Raw genomic sequence first — 18,381 nt, 5'->3', positions numbered from 1 at the left:
TTTATGTAGAATGACAATCAAGAATTGAGTGATGGTAATTGTGGGCATTAATTATTTGTAATAAGCTAATTTTGTCATTGTGTGTTGGTGAGTGGTTATTTAGAATTCTCCACCAATTTTTTTGCTTTTATATACAAACTCTAAGCTTATGTTTCTATATGTATAAACTGGTGAGCCAACATCTCATTCTACTCATTTAATTTGTGTTATATTTTTTAAAGCATTTTTGGGCTCGATTAAGGGCTGCACTATGGTATTTAGAAGATGATCAGCCTATGGAGACGTAACGATTGGGCTCCTACCAAGTTGGGCTCATGGGCTAGCCCAAAACTCATTAGCGTTTTTAGTAATCTCAATGCAGGAACGGGGCATTATACACCTGAGTTCCTCAAGCCAGTAGCCTTAGCAACTAGCATATCTTCCTCCTCGGCTCTTGTACAGAAACGCCGCCTCTCGACTTCTTTCTTTCCCCCGTTGCCGCTTTCCTCAAATTCGATTACCATGGAGGACGACGACGACTTCGGAGATCTCTACACCGATGTACTCCACGTCTCTCCTGCTGCAACTTCGATCCCCTCTAACCAGAAGTCCGCTTCCATAGCTGCCGCTGGCGGTGGAGGCGCCGGAAACGGCTCTGACGAGGAGGACGACAAGGCTCTGCGCGGATCCTCTTTTCCTTTTGCAGAAGTTCCTGAATCTTCATCCATAGATCGTGAGCGACAAGTTTCCGCTGGGGACGCCGAGGACGATTGGTTGCTTGGCGGTGACCCCACGCCTGTCGAGGAGCCAGCGAATTGGGTCGACGATGATGAAGAAGTAGTCGGCGATTCAAAAGAGGCCGTTAGAGGTTTATCATCTGAAAGCGGCGGGGCTAGGGTTCCGGGGCAGATTGTTGCGGAAGAGGCTAGTAGGATTTCTAATGAGGAAGTGGGCGGTGCGCTTGACGCGGAAGGATCTTTGGATAAGAGACGGGAGCTTCTCGGTCGCGATAATGAACTGGCAATTCCTGGTTTGGCAACTCCTGCGGTTCCCAACGGCGTGCTCGTGAAGGCTTCAGAGAGTGATGATTGGGATAGCGGCAGCGAGGACGATCTGCAGATTGTTCTAAACGACACTGGGCATGATCTGCTAGGTCTTGATAGGAGGGATGGAGGGGGTAGCGACGAGGATGATGAGGATTTGGTCATTGTTACTGATGATGATCAGCGTCATCATCACCAGGCCTTGGAGGAGCAAGATTGGGGGGATGATGCATTGCAGTCATCTGTCGATGGGGAGAAGAAGGATATGCTTGAAGTAGCAAAGGCAAGTGGTGTGGCCCCAAATGTAGCTGGGGCTGGCATAGGATATAGCAATCACAGTTTCCATTCGCAGCATCATTCTATGTTCAAGGTTAGTCATTGGCTAGTTGTGGAAACCCTAGTATCTGCATTTGTAACAGAGAGTTTCTTTCCTGTAATGTATCACGCAAATTCTTGTATTGCTCTATATAAAGATATATATAATTTTTTTGCGAGGCATATATATAGATATTCTTTGTTCTATTTTATTGGCATGATTGGTATGAGCTTTTGATAATGGGCTTTTGGGTTGGATAATCAGGCCATTAAACATGTTTAGAATCTGAGGAGGTTAACCCTGCTGGGTTAATTTGAAGTTTTTTATATTAAATCTTAAAAAATAAAATATTATGATCTTCAACAAACTTGGTTTGATGCCCGGAACGACCCACTTTTGTTAGGGCAACATCTTTATGGGTGAAAATGGCGAAAGTGGCCGGATGTGCTCTTATTGAGAAACGAGGCTCCACTGAGTTCTCAATTCAGAAGAAATGAATGCAGGTTTTGCAAGATGCAATGCAGGGCTTATGAAAACCCATAAAAATATCCAAAATGTACCAGTTAATATAAAAGCTTCAATTTCAATTTTTGGTATGGAGGTTGCTAGGTTATGAAATCTAAGGATTTGCTTGGTCTGAAGTTATTGAAAGAAAGAAAATGAAATTGAAAATGAAAAAATGGTTATGAAATTGAACTGAAGTTAGTTTTCATTCATTTTTTGGGTTCAGAATGAAAATGACTTTTAAAAATTGAGTTTTTTTGTTTTTTGTGTGGGGACATGTAAGTCATGGCATTGATATGATAATTTTTCTTCCAGTTATTCACTGGGGTTAGTTTGCGAATTTTCCTTGTTCACATTTTGTAGATAATCCAGTAACCTATTAGTTTTGTAAAAGCAATACACCCAAGGTAAAATATATTATTATTCATATGAGGTAAAATATATTATTGTTCATGTCAGTTCGTTTAAAGACGATGCATTGCATGGAGCTGCCTAAGTGATGGAAATCAGGAGCATGCAATAATAGGCAGGATATGATTCAAATAATTTCAGAATTATTTTAGGTTAGTTTGCCAATGTGTCTATTAATCCTCATTGGCTGTGGGGAAGTAGTTTAAATTTTTGTGTATACAGCGCAGATACTTTTGAAGGCCAGATTGGTTAAGATCATGTATCTCATATTTCACATCTCAGAAGAGCATTCTGTCATGAAGTTTAATCCAATAAGTTTCTGATCTTTTCATATAATTTACCTAAAAATCTGTACCAGTGTATGCATGAAGATTAATTATCTTTTCGTGTTTGAATGTAACATCCAATTAAATTATGTAGCTGCAGTTTTTAAATATTTAGCTTTTACTTATAACGAAGTATGTTAGATGTCCCTAAATGATCGTTTATTTTATTGTTTTCTTGCTGAACATGCAGTATGTTAGACCTGGGGCGACGCCTGCACCTAGAGGTCCTGCCATGGCTGCAGCTGGTGCTCCTGGTCAAGTTCGTCCGCCTGCCTTTGGTGCTCTCGCAGGGAGGGGAAGAGGGGATTGGAGGCCAGCTGGTGGTATTGGTTTTTCTAACATGCAGAAAGGTTTTCACTCTGGCTATGGGTTGCCTACTTGGAGCAATATTGCATCTGGCCGTCCTTTTGGTGGTGGTTTGGATTTCAGTCTTCCGGCACATAAGTGAGTCACTTTTGCTTCTTAGAGGCTGGTTGATTTTATCCCATTAATATATTTTCTTAGTAATTTTCGCTCTTCTTTATTATTTTCTTAAATTTTTTAGGAAGATGTGCATGCATATTACTCAATTCTTATATATTTACATATCAAATGCCTAAACTTCAATTCTTACATGTATGCTATCTTACCCAAGCATGAAAGGTGCATTTCACTTTTTAAAAGTTATAGTGATATTTTTTTATGTGATATGAAAGATTTGGGGGGCATCACCATTTAAAATTACTCAATCTGAGGTGTGCCTTGAGGCCCACATCAGTACAATTTCGAAGAAAAACCCTTTGAGGCGTACGCCTTTAACAGTTTAGACGAAGCGTACGCGTCACATTGGGTGAGGCGTGCCTTGCCTTAATTCCGCTAAGGCGTGCATTTCTCGAGTTTAGATTTTTTCCCCATATATTAGATGATTTGAATACAAATCAAAACTGCATTCACTTGTAAGAGCTCCCCTCCCCAATCAAGCTTCCTAGCATCTCTTCATGCTTCTTTTTGCCTCTGCTGTCATCGCCTTCTTCTGCTATAGCCTTCTATTGCTCCTGATGCCACTGCTGCCATTGCGCTGCTGCCGCTTGTTTCTGCTATAGCTGCTCGCCACTTCTGTCGCCGCCTCCGCCAACCGCTTTGCTATTGCCGCAGCCTGAGCTAGAATGTTAATGTCTTTATTTAATAATAATAACTATATCCCATTATGTTGACCTGTGCAGTTTTCAAACTATGAGGTTACGCCTCATACCGCCTCGAGACTAACACCTTGCCTCACAAATAGAAAATGCCTTAATGCCTAATTGCACAATTTTAAACATTGGGAGATATAATTGTAAAACTCGAAGTTTAGGTTTTAACATGGTTCAGACATCAATTTTCATTTTAACTTTTCATTTGTTTCCAGCAAACTAGTTAATATCAAATTAAATGGCAGACATTGCAGATTTGCTTACGCATTTCATGTTATCTTTTTCTGGATCTTACAAATTTATAGTCATTTAGATCATATAAGATAAGCCCATTGTATGACTCAGCACAAGTTTTTGAGTATTTCCGTATCTTTTCCTACTTTTTGTATTTCGTGCATGAGTTGTATGACGAGTTCAACAAATTGCATGATCAGGTAGATTGTTGTAAGATTCTGAGTTTGTTTTAACTGTGTCTCTGTGGTATTCCTGCTCCTCTGATTATAATGTTGTAGGGAACTATTTTGATTTAAAGGAGAGGGGAGGGTATTATTACTTTGATAATTATAAATTCTTATAGATTTCTATACCCATGTTTATTACGCATATCATGAGCTGGTGGCATGAATTTAGCTCATCTATTAACAATATTTTGACCTCTAAGCATATAGATACTTCACATAGGATGTATTTCCACACTTTTTAAGTACATACTTGTTTTGTAATCGAATTATGCGATAACTATAAATAAATGCTATATTTACAGAATTGTTACTTTCAAATTGACATTCAGGACTGTGTTTGACATTGACATCGAAAGTTTTGAGGAGAAACCATGGAGACATCCAGGAGTTGATATTTCAGATTTTTTCAATTTTGAATTGGATGAAGAACATTGGAAGGAATACTGCAAGCAATTGGTTAGTTGTGATTCTTTTGTAGAGTTCAAATTATTACCCTTACATTTGTAATAATTGCAGCTGCTTCTACAAAATAAATGCAGGAGCAACTTCGTCTAGAATCTACCATGCAAGGCAAAATTAGGGTCTATGAAAGCGGTCGGTCAGAACAGGTAATAATATGCAAATTTTTTGTGAGTTTACAGCAATAATTTATTTTATTTTATTTCATTTTTTTTGCATGCATAATATGTAAAATTCTAATCTTTCTTTGGATTATACTGGAAATCTTCAGCATTCCAGGTATAACACTAGATCCATCTCTATTACAGTTACTGATATAACTTTTTGTCCATTTGCTAATGGTCATTGTGCTAATGAAACCCTTAATGTACCCATTCTTTCATTTTTCTAAATGGGAAACATTTCCTTCCGTTAAGATTTATTACATGAAGTTGATATTTATGGTAGGAATATATGGCACCTTACTATAATATATCCGTATTACTGAGAATATTTTTTTCTCATTGCTATCTTCTTTCGTTTTTAAGTCGGCAGGCATGTAGTAGCTCAAAATACATCAAATAAAGATACGATTCTTTTATGTTTTCTAATATAGTGTCAGAGCCATGCTCTAAGTTATCGTCTTCTCCTCTTGCTTCGAAGATCCTGTGTGGATCTCATCTAAGCTAGCCTCTTCCTGTCTTACTTGACAAACAATGCTTCGTCCTTATGTCCCATCTTAAAGATCCTGTGTGGGTCCTGTGAAAATCTCTGAGGATCTCATCTCTCGTGATGATGCTTTCAACTTTAGTCATGGCAACAATTGGCCCTAACTCAGTCTGTCGGTTGTTCGTAGCTTTCTGAAAATGCTTGTTATGGCATCAATCTGCTCAGATCATTAATTTCAAAAAGTTCTTAAACAACATTTGCTATAGCTCTCTCGCTTCTCCATGCACTATGCAAACTTCTAATGCTCTTTGAGGTTGCATTGTGAGTTTTTGTGATGATATTAAAGTTATTAGAGTTGTCATATCCTCATATTAATAATATGACATGTGGTTAATATTTATGGCAAGAATCTATGTTATTTATCATTATTGAGGACATTTTCATTTACTGTATTCTTCTTATTGCCGCTCTCTTGCCTTTAAATAGGTATGCTTGTACTAGTAGCTAGCTGATTTTCACACTTTGTTGTTTTGAAAGTGTTAAAAGGTTTTAGGCTTTTTAATTTGGTATTTGGTGTCAAAATTTTACTTTCAGAAGTTTCCGTGTTATCCTGTAATTGCTTAATGTTAATGTGGCTTTGTTTGGAACGCTAAAATCTCCTTTTTGTCAGGACTATGATCCAGATTTACCTCCTGAACTTGCTGCTGCAACTGGCCATAATAACTTGCCCGCGGACAACATAAATCATGATAAATCTGAAAATGGGCTGGCAGATTTAAGTGAGCAAGGAAAAGGAAGTTCCTGCATTCGGCCAGCACTAGTAAGTTCTAATTTCTATTTTTTTTTTTCTGCTATTATTTATCATTCATGGCTTTTTTTCAATTCTTTACATTTATTGCTTTGAGTCTTCATCTTTTGTACTGCTTTTTCTTCATTAATCTGAAATATTGGAGCCTTATTTTGATGATGACTTGTGTTTTTCCAGCCAACTGGAAGACCAATTCAAGTTGAAAGTGGTTATGGTGAACGTCTTCCCTCTATAGATACCAGACCACCACGGTTTCGTGATTTCGATGCTGTTATTGAGGTAATTTTATTTTTGCAAAAGATTTTACGTTAGTTTTCACTTTTAGATGCCATTCTAGATTTGAGTTATGCATTGAGCTTCTTCACTAGCTATGCATGATGATTTATGCTGCGTTCTTATGAAATCTTTGGACTGCAGATTGTGTTGCAGGATAATCTAGATGATTCAAGAAACTCTAATAATGCATTTGAACGGCCTGAGAATAATTTTGGAAGAGAAAATCATAAAGGTTTTCATGATGTTGATGAAGATGATAGGCCTACTGTATCTGAATCTGAATTTCCTGGCCGTTTTCTACGTTCAAATGTACAACAGAGGGAATCAGTTGCCAGAAGAATTCCGAGTTCAGCTGAAGGGGATGGCATTCTACCTTTCCCTTCAGAATCATCTCGCCAGTACAACTCCAGTCCAAAATCACGGAGCCCCATAGACGCCACTAGATCTTCTGAGACAGAGCAATTTATGAGGTATATACAGCATGTTGTCGATCTAACCAGTTATATTCTCATTTCTAAACTGTCTCCCGGGATGCTTTGTAGAGAAAAACTAATCATTAGCCGATAGTTGCAATTAGTTAATTTACAAAAGAAAAGCACGTACATAAAATCTATGAAATTGTGGTTTGTTTCCTGTGGATCTGAACGTATCTTTTAAGGTATTATAAGTAGGGGTTGTTTCTTATTACAACAATTGCCATATATATATATATATATATATATTTGTACATACAAGTTTGAAGCCATGCAAGCTTGCATCTATGTGTTTGTGTAGACGTGCATGTCCGAGATATATTTTATAAGAATAACTTGGCCTTTTGGAGAAACTAATGTTATATGACCTTCATCATTGGGTTTTAGCCAATTATCCGCCTGTATCTCCTGATTAATTATTTTCTTAGGTTCCCAGTGTATCATAGATGTAGATTTGAAAAATATGAAATTTAACATGCAGGTTTTTAAATTTGTAGCTTCTCAATTAAGATGTCTTAGTTACTGGACTATGCTATCTGTATGGTTTGTGTGCAAGTGCTTACTGGCATAGTATCAAATAGCTGCTCACAGACTCTTAGTTCTTTCTGAGGTTTTATTTTTAGCGCAATATTCGTACAGTAGGAATAGTTAAGGAATGAGTAGTCTGTATTCATGTGGTTGCAATAGCGAACGATGATGAATAGTGGTATAACATGGATTATTTGGATAATAGGTGGCCTATCTTATTGGTTGGAGTGTGGGAGGTATTTTATGCATGTATTTTACAAACTATGAATTGCTGTTTATACAACAACAACAACGACAATAACAAGCCTTTATCCCACTAAGTGGGTTCAACTATATGAATTCTTTTCTCTATTGTCCTATTGAGTGTCAAATTTTCGTTTAATTCTAATAGATTAAGATAATTTTTTATACAATATGCCCAAGTCTTTTTTTGGTTTACCTCTACCTTTCTTAACACAAGTCAAATTTAAAACATCTACTCTCCTAACCGGATTATTAGTGGTCGACGTTTAATGTGACCAAACCATCTAAGATGACTTTCTCTAATCTTGTCTGCCACTGGAGCTACACCAACCCTTTCACGGATAGATTCATTTCACATTTGGTTTCAAGTTCAAGCCACTCATCCAACTAAGCATTCTCATCTCAACAACACTTTGGGTTTGTATGGAGCCTATGAATTGCTGTTGATGGTCTTAATATTTTGGGTTTGTATCATCCTATTGTACAAAGAGGCAGTTTTTCCTTTATTCGCAAAATAGACTAAAATTTATTAATAACATGAATGTTTAAGCCATTTCTGGTTTACTGAATTTTGTTGGAACACATATCCTGAAAAGGAAACCTCTCATTCTTCACAGGTCATTCAAATACATGCTAAGGCATACACTTAGCTAAGCAAGAATTATGTATTCAACCTATGAATTGCTGTTCATGGTCTTAATATTTTGGGTTTGTATTCAACCTATTGTACTAGGAGGCAGTTTTTCCTTTATTCGCAAATAGACTGAAATTTAGTAATGACTTGAATGTTTAAGCCATTTCTGTTTTACTGAATTTTGTTGGAACACATATCCTGAAAAGGAAAACTTTCATTCTTCACAGTTCATTCAAATACAGGCTAAGGTTTAAAGCAAGAATTATGTACAGATGGAACATTGTATAAACTTTGCATGCTCTCAGGTTGCATGTCAAAAAATCTCCTTCATGCAAACAGAGTTGCTCCTTAGTTTCCATTTGCTAATTCTTATGAAATATGATGTTATCTCAATTTTCATGTGTTAATATCCTTTGTATACAAATTGATTGACACCTTATTGACTGCTTTTAACTTTATGGTTATTGTTTCTTGCCTCTTTGATGCCTTTAAAGTTGATGCTCCATATTTCATCGTGTTGTTTTTTTTTCTTTTTATATCATCCTTCGGTGCACCAAAGGTTGTGTTCCTTGGAAGGTGTGCTTCATCCAAGTTATATTCTCCTAGTATCTCAATTCTTCCTTCTTTTTTCTTCTTTGTAGTCATCATCTTCTTTTTCTCACTGCATCATCATTTTTTTCTTTTCCTCTTCTCAATAATACATCATTTCCTTTTTTTTTGTATACAATATGAATTCATCAGTTCCTAGTTGTGGGTCATTATATTTATCAGTTTAGTTTTTTTATTTAATGTATTATATTTTCATCATATCTGATGAAAATTTGAGTTAGAAGTATCATGTCAATCAATAATTTTAGCAAATTTTATGTGATTTTATCATTTGATTTTTTTTATTTTAGTTTATAGTTTCATTAGTTTGGAGCATATGATGCTGGCCCTGAGAAATACATGTGTTTTATTTTGTTTGGTGTAGGATCACTCTACTTTGATCTATGAATAAGTCTAGGTTATACATTAATATAGGGATAATTATTCTAGGCTGTTGGGATGGCTGTTTCTATGGTTTGTTGGGCTCGCTGTTTTTATAGTTAGTTGTTGGGATGGCTACCTCTACATGTGGTGCATTATTCCACCTTTGATTTTGTGGGAGCTATTATTACAAGTACTGTTGTGCATTTATTTTGTGGGTTTTGTCACTGAAGACTATTAACGATTTCTTTTTTAGTTTCATGCATAACTTTTGTTTGGCTTCTTCTGTGTCATTATTTTTACCCATGAATTATGGGTAAAATAAAGTTTGAATTTTATGGTCATTTGGAATTGTTTTTGACTGATCATGTACCAACCATATCTACCAACCCAGGACTGGGGAATCTATAAATGGTATGAGGTATGAAATTGAACTTCGATTGAATAAAATTAATTGTTTCGGTTTTCAATCTTGTTTGTGCAAGTTTGATATATGATTTCTTTGAGCATGGTGCAATGATAAACTAATTTTGTGAAAGTTATTTCTTTGTACTATCATAAAGCTTGAATATTTTTACGCTGGTTATTTATTTTCTTGATCTATTTTCTTCTGTATATTTTGTTACTGGATTGCTAGTATTTCTAATTTTGTTCAAATTTGACAAAACTTGGATTCTGTTTGTAATGATATATTGCAATTGCTTGCTGATTTTGCATTGTATGAATTTCTTGTTTATTTTTTAAATTTTATTTGATTTTCGCACTATCACTCAGCTTCCAATTCTCGTATTTGTTGATTACCGCTGAAAAAATCAATTTTTTGCATATTTAGTGCTCTAGATATACAAATGCTAAGGTCTCTTGCTTGATTCAATGTTTAAATTTATGATTTTGCTATTTTTTATTAGATTAGATTTTCCATGAGGCTACGAGTAGGCCAATCGTGGTAATTAAGATGGTTGATTATGAATAAAGATATGGCTTTTCTTTGGCATTTTTTATGGGGATCAATTACTTCCTCTTCCTCCTTTGAAATCATTAGGTTCTTTCTTTTCCCCTCTTTAACTTTTCCCCTATTCTTTTGGTGAAGTAATTCTTTTCTTTTGTTCGCTTCTTTTATTGTTTATCTACATCATATTCTTCTATTTTTAATAATTTAGGTGTCAAATTCCTCATTAAGCTTCATTTAAATTGTCTCAATTTTCATCGCTTGGTATCAAAGAAAAACTTATTAAATTTTACTTCTCCCTTAAGAAATTAAGATTTGTTTTGCTTTTGATGGTTCAAGAAATCACACGTAATTTTTTCTCTTTTTCTTGATGTCCTTGGTGCCTCACTCTATATATCTCTGTATGAATTCTTTGAAGCTTCTTGCCAATTTTCCTCTTCACCAATCCAAATTAGATTGTGAAATCTTAGATATTTAGAATTTTAAATTTATTTTTTTTGTAGTTTACTATTTTTAATTTCCTATCTTTAGTGTATTTGGAGCCTTCTTTCTCCATCAATAATAACCATCCGCTTTTATTGACCATAAAGTTGCAACGAATTCCATGCAAATAAAAAACAATGCAAAAGGATGAAGACTTGAACATTTGCAAAAAGAAAATAAAAACAATGTTTAAGGCGACAACAACAGCGACATGTCTTTATCCCACCAAGTTGGGTTGGCTACATGAATCCTTTGTCTCCATGGTGTCCTATTGAGTGTCATATTTTTTTTTTAATTCTAATAAATTAATATCATTTTTTTAGAATTCCAAAAAAATCAACTTTGAATTTTGAAAACCAAAAAGATTTTTAAGGGTGATTTTTCAACATTGAAATTAAATTTGAAGTTTAGTTGCAATAATCACATTATTTTGTCCTCTTTTAAGCAATTATTTTGTTCATATTATCCTAATATTCTTCAGAATATCATCCATAATTTCTACTACGAAATCTTGAAACTCGTCTTTCATTTCCTTTTTTAAACTACAATTTAAATTCAAATTTGAATATCAGAAAATTGAGTTGAAATATGCATCCTAATTTATTTCCACTTTTTCCTTCACAAATTTCTCCAGCCACCTTGATTTTTTCAAACTTATTTAGTTTCTCCAACCTAAGCCAATTGACTTTTAGCTTGGATATAAGCTCGATCCAATGAAAAATCATATCAACTTCGCAGGGCTATAAGCCCGTCTTAAATAATCCTCATTTAATCCAATTCAATTTGACCCAATCTAATTTAGATGACTTAGCTCAATCACAAATCAAATTGTTTATCCTTTTTGCCACTTCTTGGGATGAATTTTTCATTCATTATCTTTTCTTTGGGATGAATGTCACATTCATTTTTTCTATTTTAAGATGGATTTGTCACGGCCCTGCCAAACTTTATAAGCTTTTTACTGTATTTTGATAGAATATGGTATTAATAGATTTATAGTTAATCCAATTAATAATAAGTTATCCATACATTTATCTACCAATATAAATGATTAGGATATCACAATTTAGTAAAATTTATTAATCCTTCTACCAAAATATAAAGGAAACTTAATTCTACTTATATTGATCCAAGGAGAGCTATACAATTTTTTTTATCAAATCAATAAGCATACAACTTTAATTACCTTTGCATAATGCAGGAGATATGAACCTATCATATGTTTCTTGAAGGATGCTCAACTAGTAATCTAAAGCCACAAAAATTAATATATGTGAGTTTGGAAGAGCAATCTCAATTGATGAAATCCACTCACTAAGGTATAAAGATCAAGGAGTAAACGGATGATATGCAATGTGATTGTTATAACTATTATTGTAACTTTAACAATTTTACATAGCAAGGTCTCCTAAAAATAACAAATATTAAGTTATGGTAATCATGCAATAGAGCCCATAAACATCTGAAAAATGGTAGTCCATTCAATGAAATGTTAAACCAAAATTAATATGATGGATTTTTTTTCTTCTAGAAGGGGAACACTCATAAAATTCATGAGCTACTATCTTACTAATGGTGACATACTTATAAAATATGTACTATGCCGAAGTCTTCCTTGTTATTTATCTATAAATCTTTTTCTTTATTCGCATTTACCATTCCTTAATGACACCCACTTACTTTCTTTTCTCGTATTGTGCTTACTCCTCCATCTATGCTTTCATCAATGATATGATTAGCTAGCTCAGAGTCCTTGGCGTAGTTTCTTCATTTCTAACACCATCCAAGCTAAGGCCTATAGCTAGTTTGTCTAATAATGTGGTGTTGATTGCATTCAACCTCACAAACCACTACTAATCACCAAATCTATTATTCGTTGCCTTTTGCTTCTCACTAAAAGGAAAACAAATATCCCCAAAGGAAACTTGAAATTGCCTTCTCAAAAGTAGGAATCATGCAACTCAAACAAGATTGAGGTGTTGATCTTTGTGAAAGCTTCTAAAGACACATCTTTGATAGCTGCTATTTACATTTGTGCCATATTACTCTCTAAACATGTGCTCCTTTCACAACAATTTAGTCATTCTGATGCTTGATACAAAAATAGCCAAAAATAAAATAAAGGGATCGGCGGAGAGAAGGTCACACACTCGCGCACACATAAGAGATGTCAAAAGGTTCAGTACTATAATCTTTTCAGTACTACTATAGAGGTATATTATCCACCCGCATAACTCAAAAGTGATTGAGAAAATGAATTCATTTACCTTCAGGCATAATCGAGACATGAGTGCTATGACCACTACTTTGGATGCAATCTATGCAAAAGCGAAGTAATAGCATTATTTTATGTTCATCTATGAATTTATGATCATGATAAACATTGACCCTTCTTAATCAATGCAAAGATGATAAATATTAATAAATTAAACATGGAATAACATATATATTCCTAAATATATCCTCTGCAAATGTCAAGAGAATGCCCCTAAAAACGAAAGTTATGCTCTTCACTCAATTAGTAAGAGCCCCCTACCATAAATTAAATACTTGCCTCCAAGCCTACTTGTCAATTTCCCCTTCAAAACTCATGATCCCTAAATTAAATAATCTTTGTCAATCATAACATTCCATGCATGCATCAAAACCTTTATCAGTATAATATAAGCCATCTTTTTAAGTTAACCATATTATATGTATTTTACTCGATGATTTTATAAAGTCGTTAAAAAACTATTAGTTTACCTTAGCCTTTTAATATGAGATGATTATCCTATTGATCATGATATAGGGATATTGCTGTTTATTAGATAAGTTCAAGATTAGTATACTAATACTTAGGAAATGCAACCCATAATGATAAAAAATTTAAACCTATCTCAACAAGAATCATTGCCCTGACTTGACATAACTATGCAGCTATTCACCTTTTATAATTGATGCAACAATTCTCATAATTTACAAAATTAGCTTTGAATTAATAATTTATTCAAGTAATTCATATGAAAATATATTAACTTACAAAAATATTTTTCTTTTTTAAGCACTCATTCAAGGATAATGTTATGTTAAATAGACCTATTAAGAAGACATTCATCAATCTTGAAAACTACAGATTATTGACTTGAACCCCAATTCAATTGTAAATAATCTCAATCCATATTTTGATTGAACCTTAACATTTGCCTAAGCATAACTTTGATAGATTCTCAAAACCTAACATTATCATGCATGACTTGGGGAATTTTAGGGTATATCATGCCTCTTTTTCTTTTTCTAGCAACATTTCAATTTTCAACAGTAGAGTTATTCATGGGTAAATGTTTATATGAATATATCCGTGATAGGGTTGGTGTAGCTCCTGTGACGGACAAAATAGAAAAAGTTGTCTTAGATGATTTGGTCATATTAAACGTCGACCATCTGATGATCCGATTAGGAGAGTAGATGTTTTAGATTTGACTTGTGTTAAGGAAGGCAGAGGTAGACCTAGGAAGACTTGGGCTTATTGTATAAAAAATGATCTTAATTTACTATAACTAAATGAAAATATGACACTAAATAGGGCGTAATGGAGAAAAATGATTCATGTAGCCGACCCCACGTAGTGGGATTAAGGCTTTGTTGTTGTTGTTGTTGTTGCAGAGTTATTCATGGGTAAGGGGAATTTTTGTTGTTTGAATAATTTACTTCAATCCTTAAGCATGATTCATTTGAGATGTCATGTTATATAATCTTCTTTATTGTTTTGTTTTTGTTATTAGACTAGGTTAGCTAGGAGATTATGATTACAACTAATAATAGCAGGCTAACGATGGTAATTATGATTATTGGTGATGGAATGAAGCCTTTCTTTGGCATCCAAGAGGATCAATTACGCCCTCTTTCACGGTGTTTTTTTTTCTCTTTGCTTTCACTCGCCTTCCTATTCTTTAGGTATTCATTCATCTCTTTTTTTTTACCTTCCAAATTCTTCACTTTTTAATAATCAAGGCATCTAAACCCCCGCTACAATTTTCAATTCATCTTGCCTGCTTATCATCTCCTAACTGCTATTGCTATTTTTTTCTCCTAGCTCACCTTTATATCATCTCCGTTATTGATCCATCTGTTTTCATATGTTCCTTTCTTTTTATTCTTATCTGTATCAGTTGCCTTGCCAAAATGCAACATTTTTTTTTTGTAAAATAAGCTTTTTCATCACTGCACATTGTATTCTTGAACCTCGCAGATGTGGTTGTTTAAGTATATGCTTTACACAGGTCTGTTTACAGGATGACAGATCATTCAAGATACTGTTATGAATTTTGAATTTTGCTTTCATTTCTTCGCTCAATGTTGTTTTCTGTATTAATGGTCATTTAAGAATCTACTAACCCATGGTTTCAATTTTGAAATTCAAGGCCATTACAAAGAACACCATATGAAAAGAATTCCATTTCAAGCGGAAACTTAAGTGAGAGTTTCCCTCACAGAAACATGCATTCAGACAAGCACGAAGGATATCATAAGGAAAGTGCAAGTGATGGGAAAGAAATCAACAAGGCGTCTGATTCGCCGCCTTCTGATATTGTAAGGGAGTCGAGCATGGAACCAAAGGATGTTGAGCATGATGACAGGCTTACACTAGGTGACAGCCATGAAGGTGATGGAGGGGAAGCTTCGGATTTTCGAGTATCAAGTGAAACCGTAGGTGATGATGGCTTCATCAGTCATGCAAACAGGCAAAAGTTCACTTCATGCATTGAGCAATCCGGTGTTCAGGATAACGATGTTGGCGATGGTTCAAGGCTTACGCACAGTGATAATAGCCGAGCAAGGTCAGGATCCAGTAGGGGTTACCAAAAGATACATGAAACTGGTGAAGAAGTTATGCAAATCCATTCTTCAAAGCATATGGGAGATTTGATCAAGCATCATGAAGAAGATGATCGCAGACAGAGAGATGATTATGGCAGGGATAGTAGACGGGATTCAGGGAGAAATCGACTTAGAGGAAGGGAGACCGTGCATGAATCTTATGCACAGAAAGACTGGGATTCTGGCTCTGGTCACACTTTTCGAGGCAGAAGCGTGGATTTTGAGAGGGAGATGGATGCATCTGTTGGTGCTTGGCATAGGAGAGAAGATGACATCCATTATAGACAGATAAAGGATGAAGATATTAGACGTGTTTATAATGATGATATAAAACCCAGGGAAAGGAGCAAAGCTAGAATGATTGACAGGAAAGAAAAGATTGAGGATCATGTGAAGAAACGAATAGACGAAGGAGATTGGAGAGGGCATGGTAGGGATGAATGCCTTAGACATAGGGAGAGGAATGATCTATTGATGAACCGGCGGGATAACCAAGAAGAAGGTCAAATGAAGCGAAAAAGAGATGTTGAACTTCCCAGAAGGGAGAGAGCTGAAAAGGAAGAGTCTTTGCATGGTTATAGGGTGAGGGAGGTTTCCCACCGAAAGAAAAGGATAAGGGAGGATGTTGTTGATCATAGGAAGAGGGAGGATGATGTTAGAACAAAGAGCAAGATTGAAGAACGCCATTCTAGCAAGCAAAAAGATGAAAATTGGTATCAAAGGGACAGAGAAGATCGACAGCAACTCAATCTAGTTCATGATGATACACTTGTAAGAGAAGAAAGACGATTCGCCTCCCGAAGCAGCCGGCCTATGGAGAAGATATTTGCTGGAGCTGGAAGGAACAAAGAAGATTTAAAAGTTGCAGGATCTGAAAAAGGATATCATGATAATGATAGGAGGAGGCACAATGAGCAGTCAAAGAGGGGTGATCGGAATGGTGAAGAAAATGAGTCTGTAAGCAAAGTTCGTGGTGATACTCATGCTAGAGAAAAAAGATTTAATGGTGAGCAGAGAAACATGAGGTATGAAAGGTCGAGTGCTCAACCTGATCGACCTTCAGGCACTTCTGATGAACATCAGCTGCAGAAGGAAAGGCATCGTGAAAGTAACAAAAAAGTTGAGGATTCTGAACCTGTTGGGCAAAAAGGAGCATCTGGCAAGAGAAAGAGAGGAGGGCACAACACTCACCGCACTGAGGTACTTTTAGTGCTCTGAATGATTCCGGTGAAAGTTGTTGAAACAAGGAAATCTTTCCCATTGTGGAAAGAAAAATCCGAGCTAGAATAGGATGGTTGCAAAAATAAAAGCTTCTGAAATAAATCGTTGTCTTTTCATATTGCTTACTTTTATAACATATATATATATATATATATATATATATATATAATCTTATTTTTTGGTATGTTAACATCATTTCTGGGGTAGGAATCTATTATTTATTCATCTTTTTCACAATCTTTTGGGAAATATCTAACCATTTTCAGATGAATTGAGTAAACTCTATGGCCTCACACACTCCAACAGAATGTTGAATGGTAAATTTTATGACTATAGACCTTTAGTTACGATATTTTCAATCATTGTGAAATATGAAAACATGGTAAGTGTCGGTGGAAACTAAATCCAAGAATTTTAAACTAAATGATATGTATCTTTTGATGACAAGTTTTTGGTTGGGTTAATCATTTTTCGCTACTATTGAGGATTATTGTAATATTGTCAACATCAATGCATCATTCCGTATTGAACAGGTTCATAAGGTGAGTTGTTGTATTGCTAATCGTTTCTTCTTTTTCATTTCTTTTTTCCTTGGATTATTGTTAAAAAATTGTCAACTCTTTTCAGATTTCTCATGTGCTTTGATTCAGATTTTACTTCTTTATTTCTGCACAGCTCAATTCTAAAGGTTCAAGCGAACAACAAAGTAACAATCGTTCTGCCATGGAAGGCAAGAAAACTCGTGCTAAAACTGAGCAAACGGAGGCCTCCCTGCCACTCGCTGCAAGACGTGGCGACGAAGATCCCGCCTCGGATGGTGAGAGCCATGATTCAAGGAGGGGTCGCTCGAAACTTGAGCGGTGGACCAGCCATAAAGAGAGGGACTACAGCATCATAGAGTCCAACATCCAGACCTCCTCTATTGTGAGGGAGGTGGAAGACCCCCAAGATACCCTCACCGAATCGGTCAAAGACGATCCTAATAAGCCCGATAACATTGAAACAAATGCCGACGATCCGCTTCAAATCACAGATAAAGTAGGCGAAGATAGAGATCGTCACCTGGACACAGTCGCAAAACTAAAAATGCGGAGCGAAAGATTCAAGCTTCCCATGCCTGGAGAGAAGGACAAGGATCTGACGGCAAATAAGAAGGTAGAGAGCGAAGCACCGACGCCATGTATCCAGAACGAACCTGTTTCCGCAGCTTCCGCCGACCTCGATATCAAGCACGAGCGCCCAGCTCGGAAAAGGAAGTGGACCAGTAGCTAAATGGTTGATGAGATTAGAAATTTTTTCAGAAGAATTTCATTCTGAAGCCATTTTCTGGCAGCTGTGGAGACCATGCTTGATAATTTAAAAAGCATTGTATACTGAATTATATGAAATTTCTGATGATGTTTCTGGGTGGTTCCTTTAGGGAAAAAGGGATCTTTGTTACTTTTTGTACTGCACAGAATAACATTACAAGTGGTGTAGAATTTACAGAGGTTTCCATGATTAATGGGAAGCCTTTGCTTTGTTTGTTCTTGCACCATTGCAGGATTGTTGAAGATGGAAGCTGGAACTTTGAGCTTCGAGTTCACCATTAATGGCCCCGATTATGCCAGCAAACTGG

General features: G+C 35.6%; 1 protein-coding gene across 1 annotated transcript; it reads left to right on the top strand.

Moving 5' to 3' along the window:
- Positions 1-376: 376 nt before the first annotated feature.
- Positions 377-18,297, top strand: LOC110031956 (FIP1[V]-like protein). Its single transcript, XM_020735412.1, has 9 exons — positions 377-1,392; positions 2,770-3,023; positions 4,542-4,668; positions 4,752-4,820; positions 5,990-6,139; positions 6,305-6,406; positions 6,545-6,873; positions 15,086-16,742; positions 17,439-18,297. Exons 1-9 carry the CDS (start codon positions 502-504, stop codon positions 18,033-18,035), a joined length of 4,176 nt encoding a protein of 1,391 aa, XP_020591071.1. The 5' UTR covers positions 377-501; the 3' UTR covers positions 18,036-18,297.
- Positions 18,298-18,381: the final 84 nt, after the last annotated feature.

Source organism: Phalaenopsis equestris, unplaced genomic scaffold, assembly GCF_001263595.1.
Source record: "Phalaenopsis equestris unplaced genomic scaffold, ASM126359v1 Scaffold000873, whole genome shotgun sequence".
Lineage (NCBI taxonomy): Eukaryota > Viridiplantae > Streptophyta > Magnoliopsida > Asparagales > Orchidaceae > Phalaenopsis > Phalaenopsis equestris.
This window is presented reverse-complemented; position numbering and strand designations above follow the sequence as displayed.